Consider the following 22,451-nt stretch of genomic DNA (forward strand, 5'->3'; position numbering starts at 1 on the left):
TAATTAGCAGAATTATTAAAAGGCCCATTTGTCAATTAAGCCCTGAGATTGTCTCAAAGTTGTATGGCATATTTCCATTTATGGTGTCTTCAAGCCTTAGTTTCTGCTTCATTCCAAGCAGCAACTACACCAGACGTGGCTACAACCATCAATAAATCTTCAACACATGTTGCAGCAGAAACACCTCAGCATTTGGTGGGGTTTGGAGAGCAGGGAAGCATATGTCATATGAAAATAAAAAAAAAAAATCAGATCAGTTGAAACAATACAAAAATCCCAGTTGCATCAAATCAGATATACCAAAGGATTTTATTATCCTTGTGCCTCGCACGAAAGATCAAAGAAAAATGCCCAGAAATTATTTTTGTTGCTGGCAATGATATTATAGGATTTGACTTCCTTTGTATACTTTTCATTCCAACGATTCATAATGAATGGGCACATAAAGAATTTTCAAGAATCAGGGCTGATATGGAGAATGTTGGGAGTAAACAACAGATAAATTGAAATGCCCAGACCTGCCAAACAAGTAAATAAGTATAACAGCAAAATTTATTGATTGGGTCATGTGAAAAATCGATAATCATCCATATTTTGACCTCTATTGAGTTATCATCAATCCATTGAACCATAAAAATCAATCTTGACTTTTCTTTTTCTTCAACATTTTCATGGAAAATTACACAATACCAAAGAGATAATATATATCAAAGTTTTGTATTTTGATCATATTTTTAGTAGCTTACCTTAATAATGTTCTTGATTTGATCATGCGTATATCCAAAAACTAACCACTTCCATATTGTAAGAACCAACCAATTGTTGGTGTAGATATTTTCTTCGTCCATTGCCCATATCCATTCCCTCTGGATAATGTTAATGGGTTTGCAGGAATGGAGTACCCATGTCAAGCTTTTCACAGAGTAGGTAAACCGTGCACCTGAGGCCTTGGCTGATGGGAAACTTTGTCCTACTTTATGAAGGGTGTTTTTCACTCCTTTAGCACACCATTTTTCCATTAACTAATGATAGTTATTGCACTAAAATAAGGGATTACAAACCCAGATTCAACACAACAAGTCTAATATTACAAGTTCCAAGGTATATTTTCAGAGACCGCTGCTACTAGAGTCAAGGCACCTCAAAGAAGCTCTGTCTCTGGGTCTCAGAATTTTGCCCGCATTTTAAGAGAGGTTTTGGGTTTATTTTTAGAGGGTTTTGAACAGAAAAAGACCCGAGGCCGCGATTTACTCGTTCAACAACACAACACCACAACATATGATACTGCCTCTCTAACCAAAGAAATCTCTAAATTTTGTGTCTTGACTCTACTGTCTTCTTGTCCTGTCCTTCAAAGCCTTCCCTGACCCTTCATTTCTGAGGTTTCCACGCTTGTCCACCTTGTTTTCCCTTCCTCTTTGGCTCTCATTCTTCTTCCCCCTTTCTCTCTCTTTCTCTTTCTTAACCTACCCTGAGAGAAACTCCACACATTTTCCTTCTCATTCAGACCATTGTTACCTTTCCTTTTTCTTTCTTCCCATTATTTCTTGGTTTGGCTTAGTTGGATTACTTTTCTTTTTGTGAGGCCACCAAGCCCTCCCCATCTATAGAGGGGTTTTGTAGGTCTTTCCATTTTATCAACAAATGTTGAGCCAAAATGGAGAATAGAACCTTGCGGAAGTGGTGATTGGAGGAGGCAAAGGTGCCTCTCTTTTGACGAACCTCCCACTTCTATGTGTCATCTTGACCACTCCCTAAAGGTATCGTTGTCTCTATGCTTTGTATTCCTCTCTTCTCTTTTTCATGAATTTGTTAGAGATCCCACATGTCTGTCTCAGTGCTTTGTATCTTTCTTTATAATCTATGGATAGATACCATTCTCCTTTGACAGGGTAATAGTTCCCAAAGTACATCTAATGATCTACCCACCCTTCTCTCATACTCAATAACTTTTTGTTTTTGCGTATTTCAAAAAGTTCCAAAATTACAAACCCCATCTAAATATATCAACTTTCTGACAGGAAAAAGAGTCATCTCTCCACATTTGCTCGGTTCTTCCTCCCCTCTCCTCCCCTCTGTGTTAACCGTTAACTCAAGGAGTTGTTGGATTGGGCTTCTGTTTTCCACCATGGCCACCAAGATGAAAGGGATCTACAAAGGCTTCAAATACATCTCCCAAATCTTCGGTAATGCCTGAAGTTGAACTGCCCTTATTTATTTTATTTTATTTTTTTCTGTGGCCCTAGATTTATTCTGTCATTTTGATGGGCTTTGGTGCCTTGAGGCTAAGGTGGGAAATGGGTGTATTGCAGTTGTGAAGGAGCGTGAGATGGAAATCGGGTATCCAACAGATGTTAAGCATGTGGCGCACATTGGATGGGATGGTCCATCCGGAAGTGCACCCAGTTGGGTATGTTGTCCACATCCTATTTTCCCTTCTACCTAGTTGATGATGATGCTTCTGCAATATTACATGTTTCTCTCTGCTATTTCTTTTAGATTATCTTATCATTGATGGCTGCTTTATTGGATGAGAAATGCAGATGAATGAATACAAATCAACCCATGATTTCTCATCCTCATCGCTTGGCAGCTTCATTGAGCCAAGAGATACCAACAATATTGTTGCTCGTTCCACATGGTCTTCTCAAGGTATGTTTCTGCTTTCTTTTCTGTCTCTAGTTTCTTTCATATTCTTGTTCTTGTGGTTTTACCGCAATGCTATTACATGGTCACCAAAAACAGAGAATATATTAGTAATCATAATGAATTCAACTTTACATAGAATGAGAGAGATCATCATTAGATGACCGGCGTTAATTTTGTTTTTCCTTATTATATTGGGTGATGCCATGTGCAGTATTCCTAATCAAACAATAGAGCAAATGAAGCCTTTTCACGGGTTCAACAGCTGTGGATGAATGCCCATTTTCACAAATTTTTTTAGAGCTGATTTTGTATAGGAAAAAGTTGGATTCTTTGCCCCCTAACAGGAGAGACTTGGCTTTTCTGTCACGAGCCAATCCTTCTCTTCAAGGCGAATCTATTGGCTAATGGCCCCAAAAGGGAACAGTTTTTGTGGCCCAGCCTGGGAAATCTATTGATTGAAGGGGCTTGGGCTTGACTATGCCAGGTTTCTGTACTGATCCGCCACCACCTGGTGGTTGGTCAACAGAAACTAGTCAGGTTTCAGATCTGAACAGTACCCACCCCCTTACCATAGTGATTTAGGCATTCTGAGCTGAGCTCATGCTATAATTTGATTGATAATGGAGGAAATCAGAGAACTAATTCCTTGAAATACACGCGCTAATCCTTGATTGCATAAAAATATATCACAGGTGACTCACCCTCAAGTTTTGCTCCCTTTCTTTTTGGTTGTTTTTTGCTGCCTTTTTTCAATAAGATTGGCTATTTTACTCCTCAGAACCTGAACGTACTATAAAAATTGTTCAGACTTCAAGAAATTGTTCTGTGTGGGATTGGTTGGTCCAACTTCATGAGCTGCATCCATATGCTATTTTGAAATTAAGTTTTACCTAGGCGATGTGTTTGGAGTTACTCTCTTGTTCCACGCTGTTTTCATAGTATGATTCTCATGCAAGAAAGGGAATCCTCAAGCTTTCTGGGAAAGAAGGGTTTACCCTTATTTTCTTGCATGGTAGTACACCCTTTGCCTTATGGTTACTGCCTTATTGCCTTCTTCTTTCAGAGTTTTTATATAATGAACATCCAGTTCTGAAGGGAAAAAGCTTCAGAGAAAATCGACAACCATCCTTTGATTGATCTTCTTGTTTTCTGTTGTCAACCACCACTAGATCATGCATATTTCCAAATGCCACCCATTATTTTGAATGTTTTAATTCCGAGTTGTGTATCATATGCTGCATTGGATTAATGAGCGAAGCTCTCACACCCAATTCTTGTGGTTGTGACAGATTTTGAGCAATCCATGGGACAACATCCAGTATCCGAGATGTTCAAAGACTGCCCACCTACTGATGTTCCAAATATTCCCAAGAAGCATAAGCGGAAAAAGACCAAGTCAACTTCCTCCCCCAAGTCTTCCTCTTCCTCTGTGTCCAGATCCTCCCGGGCGTTAAAGTCCAAGGCTACATACATGGAATTGGAGACAACATCAAACCTGCAACTCTAGAACCAGTGTACACTTAACAACTTGCTGCAAAGAACAAAAGAAACTCCCATTGTGCATATCAAAGGTCGTCAAAGACCCCCTTTCTGCAGTTGGGGTGTCCAATCCACAGGGGCATCAAGGAAAAAACATAGGAGATGTGTAAATTTAGCAGTAAAAGCCTATTGTATTTCTGAGATTCACATAGTCACAAAAGGGAAAACAAGAAGATTGGGGAATAGAGATGTGGAGGCATGCAAAAAATGTTAAGACAGTGTTCCAAGAACAAAAACTAGGAAGATGCGAATTTTTGGACTTAATTACAAGGAATAAACATGCTGAGAGCTGGATTATTTGGTTTTCTCCTTAACAACAAATAGACTGGTTTAGTCATATTGGTTCTTGAAAAGATTTTCAATATTGCAGTTTTGGGTTTGTGTAGCAGCTTCACTGCACAGCAAGCTGATGTTTTTCTCCCTTTGCTGCTGGGCTTCTAGCTAGCCCTGCCATGGGGCCAATGTGCAGTCCAAGTCAAATGCATCACAGCCAAAAGCTTTTATCATTGCTGCAAGCATCAAGGCAAGTACAAAGAGGGCTCATAAAATCATTGGATAAGGTGATGGTAAATAAACGAATCCACATAGAAAATCTATGTTTATCCGTTGGGTTGTTGGGTGTCAGTCATCTTGATCCGTGAGGAGTTATAATTATCTGACCAGTTGTCCAAAAAATCTAGGGTGTCTTGGACAATCTCGGAGATTTTGACAAAAATACAATAATTTTAAAAAAAAAATGTTTGAAATATGAAAATTCAAAGCATATTTCCAAATCTAGGAAAAGAATTTAATTGATGGTTATTATTATTTTAAAAAAAAATTAATTGAATTTTGAAATTATTTTTTGATTGAGTTGTCTAATCAAAAGATAATTTTTAATTAATATTATAAATTTAAAAATAATTTCAAAATTGTTATATTTTTATAATGCCCTTTTAGAAAAATAATTATTTTGTCAAAATCGCCTAATGGTATGATGCCATGACTCAGACTATGACTTTAACTTATAGAGGGTTAGGTTGGATGGGTTTGAAACTAACCTCGTCAATCTGCCCATGTCAAATTTGTGTGTTAATATATTGATTTATGTCAAATCTAACTTGAGATCGGTCAGAAATTCACTCTTAATTTCTTAACTCATATCAAGTCTTTCAGCAATTTAAGTTGTTGTGAGTTTTTATAAATTATCAAATAAAATAATTATTTTAGAATTTGTAAAATAAGTCATATTATTAAATAAGAGGCTAACAATTAAATATTTTAAAATCATAAAATAAATTATAAGTTATTAATTTAATATAAATAACTATTTATGAATTTACATCTTAATATACTTTTAACAATTATATAAAAATGATAATTTCATATGCCTGCAGAAATAAAAGGTAAGAAAGGTAAGGAGTTCTTTGTTATCATTTTTATGTTTTTTTTTTCTTTCTATTTAAAAAAACATTAAATAAAATAATATATAATTTAATTAAAAATAAATAATAATGTGTGAGTTGATGTTTCAACATGCTATCATACCTTAAAGCAATACCAATCTAATATATTAAAGTTGATATATTTTTAATTCAAGTTCCCTCCTAAGTCCTAACCCATTGAAACCTTATCCATGCCAATCCGAAAACCACAGATTGGGTAGGTTGAACAGGTGCAAATTACAATGATAATTCAAATGCAATGCAATTTGGTGGGTATTGACATGATGGGGCTCAAGCATACCCACACACAATTTCGGTTTTTAAGTTGTTTCTGGTCTTAATTCAAGAAAATTTTCTGCAAAGTGTTTCTGACTTGAATGTGTCACTCACTAGCAATCTTTTTATAATTCTAAATAGAATAATAAAAATTTAATAAAACATGATGTGATTTTTGGTTAAGTTAAAAAGATGAATTTTATAAAAAGCAATATTATTATAACTTATCTTAAGTTTTTTAAAAGTCATAAAACTCCCTAAATTATTATTATTTTTTTAAAAAAGAAAAGCAAAAAAGAAAAGATTATTTGCTAGCTACTTTCCATCTTAATATGATCCTCCAATATCAATTAAATTATATATAAAAATGAGAATGGTGCAAGTCTCATTAATAAGATAAATAAACCCAATTTTTTATTTATTGAACTTCCTACATTATACCCTAAAAATATTATCTAATGATAATAAATAATATTATTACCTCAAAAATTTTACATGAAATCTAGGGTAGTAAATGGAAAAAACAAAAAACAAAAAAATCTCGGCATAGAACTGATTTGACCAGCATTTTCCTTGGGTTGTCAGTGCATGCAACATTCTCATTAGAGTATTTGTACCGGAATTGCAAATATTTGAAAGACTGTTAATAATTGGCCCCGCCAATTCCGTAGCTAACTTAGCGGTGGAGGTTTCAGCTGACTGGGTCTTCCAACAATCTTAACATTATCATCCCTAATCTCAATCTTGGTCTTCCTCTACACCCATTTCTCAATCACCCACCATATTTCGCTTCCATTAATCCCCACATTCTTCAACGTTTTCGAGCTTTTTTTGCCAAATTCGCCATGCCTTGTCCTTGAATTTCACCTCATTCTCTGCGTTCATCTGATAAGCAAGGCATGAAAATGGTGTGGAGACTGCTGGTCTACATGTTCTTTATTTCTTTCACTTCTGATCAATTTATTAGAGCCCAGGATTACACAGATTATGTTCCGCCCGCTCCGCCCCCGGAAGAAGAAAACTGTGATGGGATTTTCGTGTCGTACACCTTCATATCCAGGCAGAAGGAGTTCCCCCATGTCAAGAATGCATCGGCGCAGGCCTGGGCCTTTAAGGCCATGGCGACCGTGCTCAATGCAGGCACCTTTGAGCTCAAGGCATGGAAGATATTCATTGGGTTTCAGCACGATGAGATTCTAGTTTCAGCAGGTGGAGCGGTTGTAATGAATGGGGATGATATGCCTGCAGCGGTTGGGAATGGGACTTACCTCTCAGGCTTCCCTCAGACTGATTTGAAAACGTCCATTGAAACTGCTGGGGATCTTACCCAAATAGAGGTCCAAATTCCGATCACCGGGACTCAGTTTGGGGTGAAGCCACCAGGGGTTCCAATGCCTAGAACCATTAGTCTTGCAAATGACGGATACAAGTGCCCGAAACCGACTGTAAAGAGTGAGTGCTGCTTCATTGATCATTCATTTCTGCGTTGCCTTCAATCTTTTTTTGATTCATGATCTAAATTTTCCGGGTTTTGTTCCACAGAGACCGCAATGCATGTATGCTGCACTAGAAAGCCGAAGTTTAAGGTCAAAACCGAATCGACAAAGTTCTTGCCACGACAATATGGGGATCTGTCCTTTGTCTATGATATTATCCAAGCATATGATGGGAATTATCTGGCTCAAGTAACCATAGAAAACAATCACCCTTTGGGGCGTCTAGATCATTGGAATTTGACTTGGGAGTGGATGAGAGGGGAGTTCATAAACACAATGAGAGGAGCTTACACTCATAAGATAGACTCCACTGACTGCATTTATGGAGCTGCTGGGCAATACTACAAAGGCCTTGATTTTTCCCAAGTCATGAACTGCGAAAAGAACCCCATCATTGGAGACCTGCCTTCTGAAAAGGCCAAAGATGATAAAGTGGGATTTATACCACACTGTTGTAGAAATGGCAGTCTCCTCCCAACCATAATGGATCAAACTAAATCAAAGGCAGCCTTTCAACTGCAGGTGTACAAGATTCCACCAGATATGAATAGAACAGTTCTGTTTCCTCCCCAGAAGTGGAAAATCGTTGGGGTGCTCAATCCAGACTACAAGTGTGGGCCGCCAATAAGAGTGGACCCGACCGAGTTTCCAGACGCGAGCGGGCTGCTGCAGGTCACTAGCAGCGCCATTGCAAGCTGGCAGGTGACCTGCAACATCACCAGGCCTAAGAAGAGGAATTCAAGATGCTGTGTCTCCTACTCGGCCTACTATAATGATTCAGTGATACCTTGTAATACATGTGCTTGTGGTTGTGATGACACAGAAACTTGCAATCCAAACATCCCATCAATGCTTCTCCCTTCTGAAGCTCTTTTGGTTCCTTTTGAAAACAGAACTGCAAAGGCCAAGGCTTGGGCCAAATTAAAGCATCTTAACGTCCCCAGCCCATTGCCTTGCGGTGACAATTGTGGGGTTAGCATAAATTGGCACATAAATTCAGACTACAAGACTGGATGGACAGCCCGGATCACGCTGTTCAATTGGGAAGAAATCATTTTTGAGGATTGGTTTGTTGCAGTCGAAATGAAAAAGGCCTTCCTGGGTTATGAAAATATTTACTCCTTCAATGGAACAGTACTCAAGGATATCAATAATACTCTCTTCTTCCAAGGATTACCGGGTTTAAACTACTTGATGGGCGAGGTGAATGGATCAGATCCGAAAAGTGATCCCAAGGTACCTGGTAAGCAGCAATCCGTGATTTCCTTTAAGAAGAAGCTTACACCTGGTATCAAGATAGTACAAGGAGATGGCTTTCCTTCAAAGCTGTATTTCAATGGGGAAGAGTGTTCACTTCCTACAGAATTTCCCATAGGCGATGGAAACAGATATCGTGTAAATCTTGTGCCTGTAATTCTCCTCACACTTGTGACTTCTATGCTGATGACAAATCATTTGCACTGACAACCAGTTTTTTTTTTTTTTTCCCATGGCTACTGCTATTCAATATTTACCTTAGGTGACAATTCAGTTTGATATCAAAAGCTAGAGTCCTCCCTCCTAGAAAACTACATTTCTGTCACCTTGTCATTCTTCAGGCTCTAGTCAACCAATTCATTGCATTCCAAGGATATTCATGATGACCTTCACTAACAAAACACAGTTCTCGATTTCCTCAAGTATTGGAGAGACTACAACATTTCAGCTTGTAGAGGATGAAAAAGAGGGAACCATGATGATGATTGGCCTTTAAACAGTTGTAACAGTTGATAGCAGCCATGCAAGAGTGTCTTATAACTAGTGGATAAGGCCCCTGTACTGCATGGAGTTTATGGTGTTTTAGCTTTTCAGATCCATGCATACGCAAAGTTGTAACAGATATAAAGCTAGCTTACTTGTTAGATATTTTAATTTAGCCCATTTATTTTGCTGACCGTATTAGATAGTTTTCTCTCAAATTATTGTCAAATGCTTCAGTCATCACAGTTTCTCTTTTAAGCATTCAGTTCTAGAGTTTGCAAAGGTGACAGCTATATGGGCACTGTGATTAAACACTAAACAATATGTTCATATATAAGCCTAATTATGAAGCTTTTCAATCCCAATCATGTGGGACCTTTAATTTTCCTAGTGTAGCAACCTAGATTCATATGGATGGAATATATATATATATGAATTGGTGGGAATAAGCATCCATCTGATTTCATGATATGCCCCATTCTTTTGAAGAAGGAAGTCAGGTGGCTTATTTCAGTGACCACGAGCTTCAAATAGAAAGAAAGCCATTGGCACCTCTGCCATCTTTAAGCCATATGCTTTCATACATGCTAAAATAAATGCCATAGATGGATCATGGAAAGCAGGAATCTTAGTGATGCCAATAACTGTTGGGCTAGGCCCATATAGGTTCCAGCCCATGAAAGATCCTTTTTTTTTTAAGCCCACATTTTGGGCCACATGTTCTTCCGGATGTTTTAAAGCCCAATATAGACAGTACTTGGGCTGGTTTTGTGTGTATAAGAACCAGATTGGGGTAGTAGTGGAGGGAGAAAAAAAAGGGGTAAATCAGGGGCTGATTCTTGGGTATTATTCAACGGTTCAAGAGTGTCCATCAAAGTGTGAAGGTGAAGCTCTTGTGGGTAATTCCTTCAACTCTACATGTGGAGGTTCTTCCTTCAACTGTTGTGAAAGCTTTTATGGTATAATCTCTCCACTCTCTCTCTTTCTTTTCTTTGTATTTTTGAGACAAGGGATTTCCTTATCAAGTATTGATGTATTTCCACTAGTCTTCATTGTGAAAAGACTAGTTGTATTCCCATTTTTTTTTATTGAAATGGAAAAAAAAAAATTGTGAGTTTTTTACTTCCTTGAGGAGGGTTTTTTCACATTATATATGGTGCCATCATGTTGATATATTTGTGGATTCATTATCTTTCCTATTGTATTGTTGTGAAATAATATTGAGCTATGCAGGTGAATTACAATTGTTATCTTTATTGAGTTCTCTATCCCCCACTAGAGTTAACCATCCCCCATAGAACAGTGTTATATCCAACTATTGTTATTACACCTTCCATTCCCAATAGGTGGTATCAAAGTTCCATTGTAGTGGGAATACCTATTTTTGAAGGTATGGAAATAAAAAAGATGTCTAACCTCTATGGTAAAACTCAACCACTTAAATTGAACTACATGGAAATCCATGATGGAAAACTTTCTTACCATAAAACATTTATCAGATGTTCTTAAGGGTTAAGAAGTTAGGCCTAAAAATATCTTCAATGTGAAATGGAAGAAGATGAAGAAAAAGACAATTGCCTAAATTAGGCAATGAGTTACTATAGCCTTACATTATCATGTGGAAAATGAAACATGCGTTCATGTTCTCTAGAAGAAGTTGGAGTCAACGTTTAAATAAAAAATTGTTGGGAACAAAATGATTACTAAACATGAAGTCAAAAGGGAGTCTAGTGACAGATCACTTGAATGCTCTTTAAATAATAATAAATCAATTGCTATAATGAAAATGGTGATGAATGATTAGATTCAAGCTTTGATGTCACTATGTTCATTGTTAGACAATTGAGAAACTTTTATTGTAACTATCAGCAACTCTATTTTGAATAATGAATTATCTATAAAATCAATGAAAAATAATTTTACAAAAAAAATATAAAAAGGAAAATTTTCACAAAAAATGCATAGGCCTTCATTAAAGAATGTTGAGGAAAAAATAAAAATAGAAGATAGAAATGTCAGGACAAGATTAAGGGAAGATCTCAATCTAGAGATAAAATTAAATATTTTCAATATGACAAAGAGGGTTATATGAAAAAGAATTTTTATGTTTAGAAGATGGAACAAAAGAGTCAAAATTAGGAGAAAAAAAAAAAACTTAACATCCAAGAGTGATGAAGTTTTGGTATCACGAGCATTTACATTTAGGTGATCAAGGAGTTGAGTGGATTGTTAACATGACTACTTGCTACTTGCTACTATGCTACCTCTCACTCGGAGTTCTTTCCTAATTATAGAGCTGAATATTTTTGGCATGGTTAAGATGAGAAATTTTAGTTACTCTAAGATTTTAGGTATAAGAGATATGTGTGTCTTGATACTAATATTGGATATAAGGTATATACCATATTTGTGCTTTAATTTGACATCTAGTTTTGCACTAGATATATAGGGATATGAGAGCCACTTTGGTGGTGGAAAATCAAAGCTTAATAAATGATCACTAGTCATTGTTAAAGGAATTGTATATTGCATTTGTACAAGACTAAGGAGAAAGCGTGCAAGGATTAATTGTATGTTGCAATAGATGTTTCATTGGAATTATGACATAAGAGACCAATGCATATGAGTGAAAAAGGATTGCAAATTTTTGAAAGGAAGTCCTCAATGACTTTGACTAAAAATGGATCCTAATGTCTAAGTGATCATTGTTTGTTTGAGAAATAACAGAAAGTTTCTTTCAATATTACCTAAAAGAAATTGAAAAAGATAAAGCTATATTGATTATATTAAGATGTTTATGGTCCCACAAATGTGGAAACTCTTGGAGGAAATAGGTACTTCATAACTTTCATTGATGATACTACTTGAAAAGTATTGGTTTACTTATTGAGGTTTAGGAATCAAGTTTTTCAATTATTTTAATAGCTCCATGCTATGGTTGAAAGAGAGACTAGGAAGAAGTTAAAATGTCTAAAATTTGACAATAGAGTTGAGTACCGTCGTTAGGAGGGTTAAGTGTGTGTTGAAGACTACAAAGTTGCCTAAGTGTTTTGGAGTGAAGTTGCTTCAACTACATACTACTTGATAAATAAATCTCCATCAATTTAATTGAACTTTGAGGTTTCAAAGAAACCATGGAGAGAAAAAATGTTTTCTATTCTCACTTGAGGGTCTTTAGGTATAAAGCTTTTGTGCATGTTCCCAAAGAACAAATATCCATGCTTGATGATAAGCAATCCCACACATTTTCACTGGGCATCATGATGAAAAGTTTAGGTGTTTAGGCCATGGAATCTAGCTAAAAAAAGATTAATTCATGAGAAGTAGGGATACGGTTTTTCAAGATGATTAAACCTTAGAAAATTTTGATAGAGTTTAATAGCCTAGAGGTACAAATGGTGAGTATTGAGTTAGTACCTACTTCCTCGTCAACCACAAATGGGATACATAGATTGACTAGAGTTGATAGTGTAGTTGGTATGCCTATATAGTAGCCTATTGAACTAAAGGGCAATCACCTTATCAAGAGAGTTTAATACCTAAGGTTAAAAGATCTATGGGAGAGCATCATCCTTCAACTAGATATCTCTCGTTTTCATATATGTTAGTTACTGATGAGAATGAGCTATAAAGTTTCTAGGAAGCCAAGCAAGTTAGCTCTCATTTTCATGGTCACTTCAATCGTAGTAAGAAATATTGTCTCATTTTAGATGGAAAAAAAGAAGAAGATAGAAGTATTATTTACTTCTTAGCTAGAGGGATTTTGATGTATGTCATAGTATGTGTTGTCACCTCGCGTATTAGGTGGGCCACGTTGCTGCTAGATGAATGGACACGCGATTCTCAACACACAAGGGGTTCTTGATTCAGTGTTTGTACCTGCAAAAAGGCATCCGGACAGGGTGTCCGGATGCACCCTCCGATGATGTTGTTAGCCATGGTAAGAGAATAAGATATATGAGGCAGTTGGCCTTTTACTAGGTGTCAAGAGGTTACCAGGAGATCATCCCTTTCTTCTTCGTGTGAAGTCATATATATACAGCTTCAGGGGTACTGTTCCTCTCATTAATGGTGGGGAGATATTTTCTGTTGTGATGATGACAATAGGTGTTAGTAGGAGCATTATCACCCTACGAACGGCTGTCAGAAACCATGGTAGGTAATGCGGCTGTCAGAGATCGTGGGGAGTGTTTATGTAGAATGACCGTGGGAAGTGACTTGCTGTCACTTCCTCTTGTCTTCTCATCCTGCAGGTGATGGGATGTGGACCATAGCTGGCTGTCGTGATAGCGTGTAAGACTTGCTTTACTTTGATTGATGATCCGGACGATTATATCTGGGTGGCACATGCTGATTGCCCGGATGCATTGTGGAGCGGATGCATTATGAATGTTGTCCGGATGTATGCGCTTTGCCAGCGACGTTCGCTCTTCCTTGGTTAGGAGAAGTTGAAACGTCCTTTGCCTTTCCTTGAGGCGGTCCGGATAGGATAGCCGCATTATGCATATCTTTAGGGGAATCCGGACGGCTGATAATACGTGCCACGCGTCACCATGAGCTGCGTGCCACGTGTTTCCTAAGGGGAGGGGTCCCTACATTGCCCCCCTTTTTAACCTGCCTATTTTGCCCAAAAAATGGGCGGGTTAAAAATAACTGGGTTTTTGAAAATTGAAAAAGTCCATTCGTCCAATTTGGCCACGTGTCGAGTGGGGGTGCGGAAGCCAAAAAAGGCATTTATGGCGAGCCGCCGACCCTGTGTATCCCCAGGCAGCATGTTGGTTCAATGATAGCTTTTTTGGACGTTTGGTTTTCCGAGGGCCTGTCTTCTTATAAATAGCGTACTGTACCCCTTTTTCCATTTTTTTTCTACTGCATTTTCCTGAGAGCTTCTCTTCTTCTTGCTTTTGTTGCGTTCTTTGCGTCTCTGAGTAAAGAAACTTGAAAACGCTTTTGTACCGGTGATCTTGTGTCGCGACATTCGTTTGCTGCTGGTATTCTTGTATCGAAACAGTGGTTTTCCTGCTTCAGAGCTTTCTTTGGTATGTGTACCTTTGGTATTGTTGTTCCTTTTGTTGCGTTTTGTTGGTTCTTTGGTTTTGGTTTCTGATTTGTTTGGGCTAGGGTTTGTGTATTTTCTGGGTTACTTGTGTTTTACCCATTGCGCTCCTTGTGTGTAGGTTTGGGTTTGTGTTTGTGGTAAAAAATGGCTACAAAAAAGACTACTTCATCCTCCCGGGCTAGCGAAGTTCGTGGAAAAGCGATAGATAAGTTGGATGCGAAGGAATTCCGGGAACGGTTCTGTATCCCGGATAACGTGGCTGTGGAACTGCTGAATGGGAGGGTTCTTGTGCCTTTTGAGAAAGCAGAAGAAAGAACCATGATCTTCTCGAAGGAACAATTCAACGCGGGGCTCCGGTTCCCTCTGCCGCCGTTGTTCAAGGAGTTTCTCCACTTCACCCAGATTCCACCCGTCTTCATTCATCCCAACATTGTCCGTGTGCTGATGGGGTGCAGTATCATAAACATGCTGTTCAACCTCGATATCACGCTGCTGGAGGTGTTTTTTGTGTATTCCTTGAGAAAGGTAAAAAATGACATTTTCAGCATGTCTGCACACTTGCCCTCCCTCCAACTGGTGACGGAGCTGCCAGATTCGACAAAGGGAGGGGCGACGGGACACGTGGTGGTCCGGGGTGCATGGGCGGGGCTTTTGGAGCATCCGGCGAGGCCTTTCTCTCCAAACTACTCCTTGGTAGTTCCGGGTAGGTTTGCTTTGTGACTATTGCCCGGCCGTTACTTCGTTGACTTTTTGTAGACTTTTCCGGATGGTATTCTCATCTTTTGTTGCTGTTAATGCAGGGCCGGAATTGAGGGGCCACCTTGTGGACTGGGTAGAAAAGGCGTCTTTTGGCTGTCTCAGTAAATTGTTTGAGATAGACGTCAAGGAGAGGCAATGCAATACGCTGCTGACCGCGCGGAACCTGGCGGCGGTCGTCCGGGAGTCCCGAGAATATGTTATCAACATTCTCCCCAGGAAGATGCCAAAGGAGGTTGTTCCTGGGGAGCATTATACTGTGAAGGATTTCCCAATCTATGAGGCGTTAAAAGAAGCTGACTCTAAAAAACGCCGGCTTCTCCTGGAGGGCCGGGAGAAGAAGAAGAACGAAGGGACCCTTCGGAAGGCTCCCGGGCAGAAAGGTGACGCCGACTCTTCCCCAAAGAAAGATCCAGTGAAGAGGAGGAAGCTGGTGAAAAAACATGGGAAGGACACGAAGGAGCCCACTCCTCCCTTGGAATTTGCTCCTCCGCCCATTATCCACGAGGCGGAGGTAATGATAGAGGAGCCAGTGAATGCTGCTCCTCATTCCATCTCAAGCGGGTCCGGACATCTTGCGGGGCTGAACCACTCAAGCACTTCCTTGACAGCGGTTGCGCGCCTAGCGAATATGGCTGAGGAAGCTGCGTCTGTCAACCATCCGGACTCCCGCAACTTGGATGCTGATGCAGCTGAGGCTGTTTGTGCGACCCCCACAGAGGAAGTGGGAGTAGAAAACCAGAGTCAGCCCTCCGACGATCCGGACCGGCTGGCTCTTGTTCTGGTGACGGGACCACCCTCAAAGAAGGCTCGCTCGGTGCGCAATCTGAGGTCCGGACTCCATGGGCGACTTCAAGAGCGGCAGCAAGAGATTGAAGTTAGTTGCTCATCTGCCCACGATACTCATCCGGAGGGGGGTGAAGTGGAGATGGTAACTAAGATATCAGCCGTCCCTGTGGTAGTCTCGGATGAGTTTGCACGCGGGGTGTCCCATCCGGCCGTAGATGCTGATGCTGCACCCGGGGATGTTCATCCGGCCGTAGATGTTGAGGTCCCGAATCCGGAACAGGAGTGCTCTTCTCTTGCCTCATCAGGGGGGGATCCTGTTAATGATGCATCTTGTACCTCTGCTAGCCCTTTTAGCTATGCGGAGTTGGAAGAGAAGCTAAAACAGATTCCACCCGGATTGCCTCTTGCCAAGCCCTCAGCCCAAATGTTTGAGATGGTGGAAACGGTAAAACTGTTTTTGTGCTTTTTGGTTGTCATTCTGATGTGTGATATTTAACTTTGCTTTGCTTACTTGGCTATTTGTTTGCAGCTGGTGAGTGGTCTCCGTGGCATGGCCACTCAATACGATCTTTTCACTGACCTGCTGCGGACTGCTGATTATATGAAGGCCTTCGCCACTCGGCGCAAAGATGCTGAAGATCAGTTGCGCCTGAGACTGGCGGAGGCTGAAGCCAGCTTATCCACCGCTCGGGGGGAGAATGAGGCTCTCCGGGCAGACTTGGCTGATGCAAAGGTCCGGGAGGAATCAATGGATGCCCGTCTGCTTGAGGCAGCGAATGAGATGGCCGATCTAAGGGGGGAGGTGAGGCAACTCCGGACAGAAGTTTCTATTGAAAAGAAACAAAGGGAAGATTTGCAGCTGCGCTTGATTGCACAAAAGGAGGAGCTAGAACGGGAGTTTGCTGTAGAAAGGGAGGAAATTGAAGCAGAATACCAAAAACAAGTGGATGATACATTCATCTTTGGGTACCGCTGCTGTATGAAGAAGAATGGCATTAAGCGAGATACTCCTTCAATTCCTCCGGGTGATGAAAAGAAGCTCCACGAGAAGCTCGCTCCCTGATAGTTTTATCTCTTTTTGCAATTTTTATGCTGTAATTTTTCCTTCTGTATTTTTGTGGTCCGGAGATTTTTTGTAATTACACTTATTCTCATCAATAAAAATATACTTCTTTCTCATTTGCATTTGTGTATACTTTTTATTGATAGTACTGCTTTAAATTGGACACGTTCCATGGTCTAAGTAACGGAGTGCCATCTAGCTTTTGTAAATGATAGGCTCCATTTTCATTTGCCTTAGACACTATGTAGGGTCCTTCCCAATTGGCTTGGAATTTTCCTGCGCCTACTTCAGCAGTATTTTCAAAAACTTTTCTAAGTACTAGCGTACCATTTTTGAAGTTTCTGGGCCTGACTTTTCGATTGTAATGCGCTGATGCTCTTTGTTGATAATCTGCCATCCGGATGGATGCGCTTTCTCTGACTTCGTCTGCCCAGTCCAAATTTCTTCCTAGTTCCGTGTTGGCGTCTTTATGCTTTGCTGCATCAGTCCGGATAGTAGGAAGACCTATTTCAGTGGGAATGACTGCATCCATTCCATATGTGAGGGCAAAAGGAGTATTTCCTGTTGGTCGTCCGGGTGTGGTTCGATAGGCCCATAGGACGCCGGGTAGTTCCTCCACCCACTTTCCTTTGGCTTGCTCCAGCCTTTTCTTTAAGGCATTGATTACAGTTTTGTTTGTGGCTTCCGCCTGGCCATTGCTTTGAGGATAACGTGGCGTGGAGTATGAATTCCGGATATTCAATTCCGAACAGAAATTCCTGAATGCAATGCTGTCAAATTGTGGACCATTGTCAGCTATGATGACTTGGGGAATTCCAAAGCGGCAAACAATGTTCTTCCATACGAATTTGGTGACATCTTTGTCTTTGATGCTTGCGTATGCTTCAGCTTCTACCCATTTACTGAAGTAATCAGTGGCGATAAGGAGGAATTTCTTCTGGGCAGGTGCTGCTGGGAGGGGTCCCACTATATCCATGCCCCACTGCGCGAAAGGCCATGGGCCTGATACCGATTTTAACGCTGCTGAAGGCATATGTGGAATGGGAGCGTATCTCTGACATTTATCACACTTTTGGACATATGCTGCTGCGTCTTTCTTCATTGTTGGCCAATAATACCCTTGTGAATGAGCTCTATGTGCTAGGGATCGTCCTCCCGCATGATTTCCGCATATTCCTTCATGTAATTCAGCTAGCACATACCTGGCTTCTGAATGCCCAAGACAACGAAGATAAGGCCCTGTGAAGGATCGCTTGTACAGGTGCCCCCCAATAAGGGTGAAACGGGCAGCCTGCACCCGGATTTTGTGCGCTTGTTTAGAATCTTCGGGTAAAGTTCCTGTCCGGAGATATTCTGCAATATCATGCGTCCACTTTTGACCATCCGTTTGGTTTGTCTCAACGATGTTGCAAATGGAATTTTCTGCGACAGAGGGATTGGCTTGTACATGTATGGGCAAATGAATGGCTTCTTTGATAGGGAGGGAGGCAGCTATGCCGGCCAAAGCATCAGCGTGCCTATTGTCAGCTCGCTTAATTTTTTCGATTGTCCACTCAGTGAATTGCTGTAAGGTGCTTCTTACTTTGGCCAAGTAACGCGCCATGCGTGAGTCCTTAGCCTCATATTCTTTCTGGACGTGCCTTACCACTAGTTGCGAGTCGCTGTAGATCCGGAGTTTGGAGACGGATAGCGCAAGGGCGAGGTCCAATCCGGACAGGATGGCCTCGTATTCTGCCTCATTGTTAGACGCGGAGAATCCCAGCCGGATGGCTTGCTCCAGATGTTCCCCAGTTGGGGACTGTAATACGAGCCCAACTCCAGAGCCTGATGAGCGTGAGGCTCCGTCAACTCGTAGTGTCCACCACTCCTGTTCACTTGATTCGTGGTGCTGGTTGGGTCTTCGCGAATATTCGAGCACAAAGTCGGCCATTACTTGGCCTTTTTTGGATAATCTGGGTTGGAATTCGATTCCAAATTCGCTCAATTCGATGGCCCATTGTAGCATTCGCCCAGTTAAATCTGGTTTGTGTAGAATGCTGCGAAGGGGTTGATCGGTCAGTACAATCACTGGGTGGGCTTGAAAATAGGGGCGGAGCTTTTGGGCAGCACTTCGAAGAGCTAAGGCTGTTAGCTCCATTTTTGAATACCTGGTTTCTACATCTGCCAATGCCCTGCTGACATAGTAGACAGGTTTCTGCTCCTTTGGTGAAGGGCAGCGGAATAGAGCGGCGCTGATTGCCCATTCGGAGACAGCTAAATACATATATAGCTTCTCCTTTGGGATGGGGCTGCTCAAGATGGGTGGATGCATAAGACAATGTTTAATTCTTTCCAACGCGTTTTGGCAATTGTCCGTCCATCCCTGGGTTCCAGCTTTTCGTATCGCTAAGAAGAAGGGTCGCAACTCATCAGTGAAGCGGGCTATAAAACGTCCTAACGCAACGAGCTTGCCTGTGAGGCGTTGTAACTCCTTTTTGTTCCTGGGGGGAGGTGTCTCCATGACTGCTTTGACTTGATCCAGGCTGACTTCTATGCCTCTTTGGCTGACCATAAATCCCAGAAATTTGCCAGCACTTACGCCAAAGGCACATTTGGAAGGATTTAGCTTCATTCCATACTTTCGCAAGAGACGAAAAACTTGTTGTAAATGGAGGGTATGCTGCTCTCGAGTTTTGCTTTTAACCACGATATCGTCAATGTATACCTCGACCGAGTGGCCTATCAGAGGTTTGAAGATTTTAGTCATTAATCTTTGATATGTGGCGCCAGCGTTTTTGAGTCCGAATGGCATGACTTTGTAGCAATAGAGGCCGTGCGGTGTTATGAATGCTGTTTTTTCTTCGTCATCCGGGGACATGGGGATTTGATGATATCCGGAGAAGGCATCCAAGAAAGAGAGCATTCCTTGCCCGGAAGTGGAATCCACAATCTGATCTATTCGTGGCAAGGGAAAACTGTCTTTTGGACACGCATTGTTGAGATTGGTGTAATCTACACACACTCGCCACTTTCCTTCTTTTTTGGGTACTACGACTACGTTTGCCAGCCAATCCGGATAAGAAACTTCTCTGATGAACCCGGCTTCGAGCAATTTATCAATCTCGTTTCGGATGATTCTTTGTCTATCCGGGTGGAAGCGCCTGATCCTCTGCCGGACGGGTCTGGTGGTTGAAAAGACGTTAAGCCTGTGAGATGCAATGGAGGGATGAATTCCCTTTATGTCAGAATGTGCCCATGCGAAGATGTCATGGTTCTGTCTGAGAATTTTTTGCATGCCTTGGGTTTCTTCTTGTGTCATGAGGGAACTGATGTTTGTGAGGTGATCACTTTCCTCCGAAATTTGGATTGTCTGTAAGGGATCTGCTACCGGGGGATCTTTGTCCGCCGGACCCAATAATTGCTATTGGTCGTGCGCAACGCTAGGTTCAGGGGGAGATGCATCCTCCTGGTTAGCGACTGCTTCACGTGCTATTTGATAGCACTGGCGAGCGGCTAACTGGCTGCCATACAAGTCAGTTTGTCCTTCGTTGGTGAGGAAACTCACCATTTGATGATATGTGGAAGGGATGGCTTTCATGTAGTGAAGCCATGTGCGTCCCAAGATGACATTGAAGGGTGATAACTCTTGTACCACTGAGAATTGCACGTTGAGAGTGACTGGGCCAGCTTGGACCGGTAGTATAATGTCTCCTAAGGATGTGGTTGAAGATCCGTTGAATCCGGATAAGATTCGTCCGGGGTTTTCGAGACCCGTGAGACTATGTCCCATATGGCCAATGACTGATGCTTGCACCAGATCGGCTGAACTACCTGGGTCAACCAAGACGCGTCTTACATCGAAATCTCCTATTCCTAGGGAGAGGATGAGGGCGTCGCGATGTGGCTGTAGCGTCCGGGTGGGATCTACTGGTGGGAAAATGATCGTCCCATCTATGGGGCGAGGGCTCTCTCCGGTAAGACCCGGCCGGATGGAATTAATGCGCTCGCGTATTGACGCGGCTCGCAGCAATTTCTGCCTTTTCCGCCTGGAATCGTATTCTTCGTCGGATGGGCCCCCATTGATATAGTTTATGACAGCCTTGGGGGCGACTGGGGCCCTCGGGGCCCCAGAGTTATGATGTTGAGACGCGTCCCTTCCTCCAGCATCTGAGCGGAGGTACTGTTTTAAATGTCCTGCTCTGATGAGCCTTTCAACCAGATACTAGAGGGACCGACATGTCTCTGTTGTATGACCATGGTCACTGTGGAAGGCGCATTTCTTGCTGCGGTCTCTCATGGATGGGTCCGTTCCAATGGGTCTAGGCCATTTGAAGTCGGGCAATCCCTGGATCATTGGGAGAAGTTTCTCATACGATATGGATAGAGGTGTGAGAGGCGGCATTTCCGGGCGACTTGGCCCTTCCTGCTTTCGGTCAGACGGCTTTGGTCGATCCGGAGGTCTATTACTTCCCTCCGTAATATTTCTAGCTGGCCGTCCGGCAACCAAAACTTGCTGAGTGGCCGCACGCACATCATCTTCGAGCATTGAATATTTGTTAGCTCGTCTGAATAAATCGTCCATCGTTGTAGGAGGCTTTTTGGCCAGCGATTCGAAGAATGGAGTGCCTGGACAGATGCTTCTCTTGAAGATCTGTAGGACAGCATCCATGCTGCAAGCCTCTATTTGGAGTACGGCTTGGCCAAATCGTTTCACAAATTCCCTCAAGGATTCGTTGTCTCTCATTTTTATGTTCTGGAGAGTGCTGATATTCTGCCTGTGTCGGGTAGAGCATAAGTACTGTCCTACGAAAGCTTTAGAGAGGTCCCTGAAATTGTCAATAGAGTTAGGAGGTAGGCGATGAAACCATGAGAGGGCTTGCCCTTGAAGGCTGGCGGGGAATACTTTGCATAGTAATGCATCGTTGCCAATATCGAGCGTCATAAGCTGTCGATAGTGCATGATGTGATCGAAGGGATCGTTGGTCCCATCGTATGTGGAAAACTTTGGTACGAGGAATCCCCTTGGGGGCTCGTAATGGGTGATATGAGAGCAGAAAGGCGTGGAGAGCATGTCATCCAGCCTCTTGCTGATGGAGCCAATGGGTGGCCCGTTTGGGATGTTTCTCCCAGCCGGTCGTTCCGCTAGGTGTGAGTGAACGTTCCGCATCGCTGGGGTGACCATGGGGTCACGATGCGGAGATACGTTCTGCACCATGGGAGCAATCATAGGATCGGGGCGTGGCGCCCGAGTTGTGGCTATTGGTGGCCTTAATCTCCCAGGCTCCTGTGGGCCCAGTCTTGCGCGCATAGAACTTGACAACTGTGATTTTCTATCACGTTGTCTTTTTGCTGAGAAATGAGTGGAATCTGAGCTTTCCTCACGGGGAGCTCGAGGCATGGGTGTGCGTGGCTCATGGGGCCTTGCGTTGTATGTTCCTGGGACAGCTCCTGTTGACCCAGGATATATTGATTCTGGCTCTGGCCTTGAGTTTGCCACTTGACCTTTTGAGCGCTGACGACGAGGAGGTCCTGATGTTGAGGCTTGAATGCGTAACACAGCGTTTTCTTCCCTTAACCTCTCCGTCTCCTGGAGGAGAGCTCTTAGCTGTTTTTCGCTCGCCAACTGTCTTTTTTCGATGGCTTGACGCCATTCGTGATTATCTTCTTCCTCTCTACCAGAT

At 41.9% G+C, this 22,451-nt stretch overlaps 3 protein-coding genes across 5 annotated transcripts; all 3 read left to right on the plus strand.

Moving 5' to 3' along the window:
• The first annotated feature begins 1,067 nt into the window (after nt 1–1,067).
• Nucleotides 1,068–4,509, plus strand: LOC100258839 (CRIB domain-containing protein RIC10). Of its 2 annotated transcripts, XM_002266897.4 has the most exons (5): nt 1,068–1,760; nt 2,022–2,186; nt 2,313–2,410; nt 2,544–2,652; nt 3,939–4,509. In XM_002266897.4, the coding sequence occupies exons 2-5, from the start codon at nt 2,129–2,131 to the stop codon at nt 4,154–4,156; spliced, it is 483 nt and encodes a 160-aa protein (XP_002266933.1). In that variant the 5' UTR covers nt 1,068–1,760; nt 2,022–2,128; the 3' UTR covers nt 4,157–4,509. The 2 variants fall into 2 exon arrangements, with proteins under 2 accessions (XP_002266933.1, XP_019078135.1); XM_019222590.2 differs by lacking the exon at nt 1,068–1,760 and having other exon boundaries at nt 1,801–2,186.
• Nucleotides 4,510–6,760: 2,251 nt separating this feature from the next.
• On the plus strand, nt 6,761–8,848 carry LOC100267591 (COBRA-like protein 10). Its single transcript, XM_002264884.4, has 2 exons — nt 6,761–7,340; nt 7,431–8,848. The coding sequence occupies exons 1-2, from the start codon at nt 6,788–6,790 to the stop codon at nt 8,846–8,848; spliced, it is 1,971 nt and encodes a 656-aa protein (XP_002264920.2). The 5' UTR covers nt 6,761–6,787.
• Nucleotides 8,849–12,965: 4,117 nt separating this feature from the next.
• On the plus strand, nt 12,966–16,907 carry LOC104880451 (uncharacterized). Of its 2 annotated transcripts, XM_010657054.3 has the most exons (4): nt 12,966–14,163; nt 14,302–14,886; nt 14,984–16,173; nt 16,258–16,907. In XM_010657054.3, exons 2-4 carry the CDS (start codon nt 14,328–14,330, stop codon nt 16,789–16,791), a joined length of 2,283 nt encoding a protein of 760 aa, XP_010655356.1. In that variant the 5' UTR covers nt 12,966–14,163; nt 14,302–14,327; the 3' UTR covers nt 16,792–16,907. The 2 variants fall into 2 exon arrangements, with proteins under 2 accessions (XP_010655356.1, XP_059596204.1); XM_059740221.1 differs by having other exon boundaries at nt 12,966–14,886.
• The last annotated feature ends 5,544 nt before the right edge of the window (nt 16,908–22,451 follow it).

This window comes from Vitis vinifera, chromosome 10, assembly GCF_030704535.1.
Source record: "Vitis vinifera cultivar Pinot Noir 40024 chromosome 10, ASM3070453v1".
NCBI lineage: Eukaryota > Viridiplantae > Streptophyta > Magnoliopsida > Vitales > Vitaceae > Vitis > Vitis vinifera.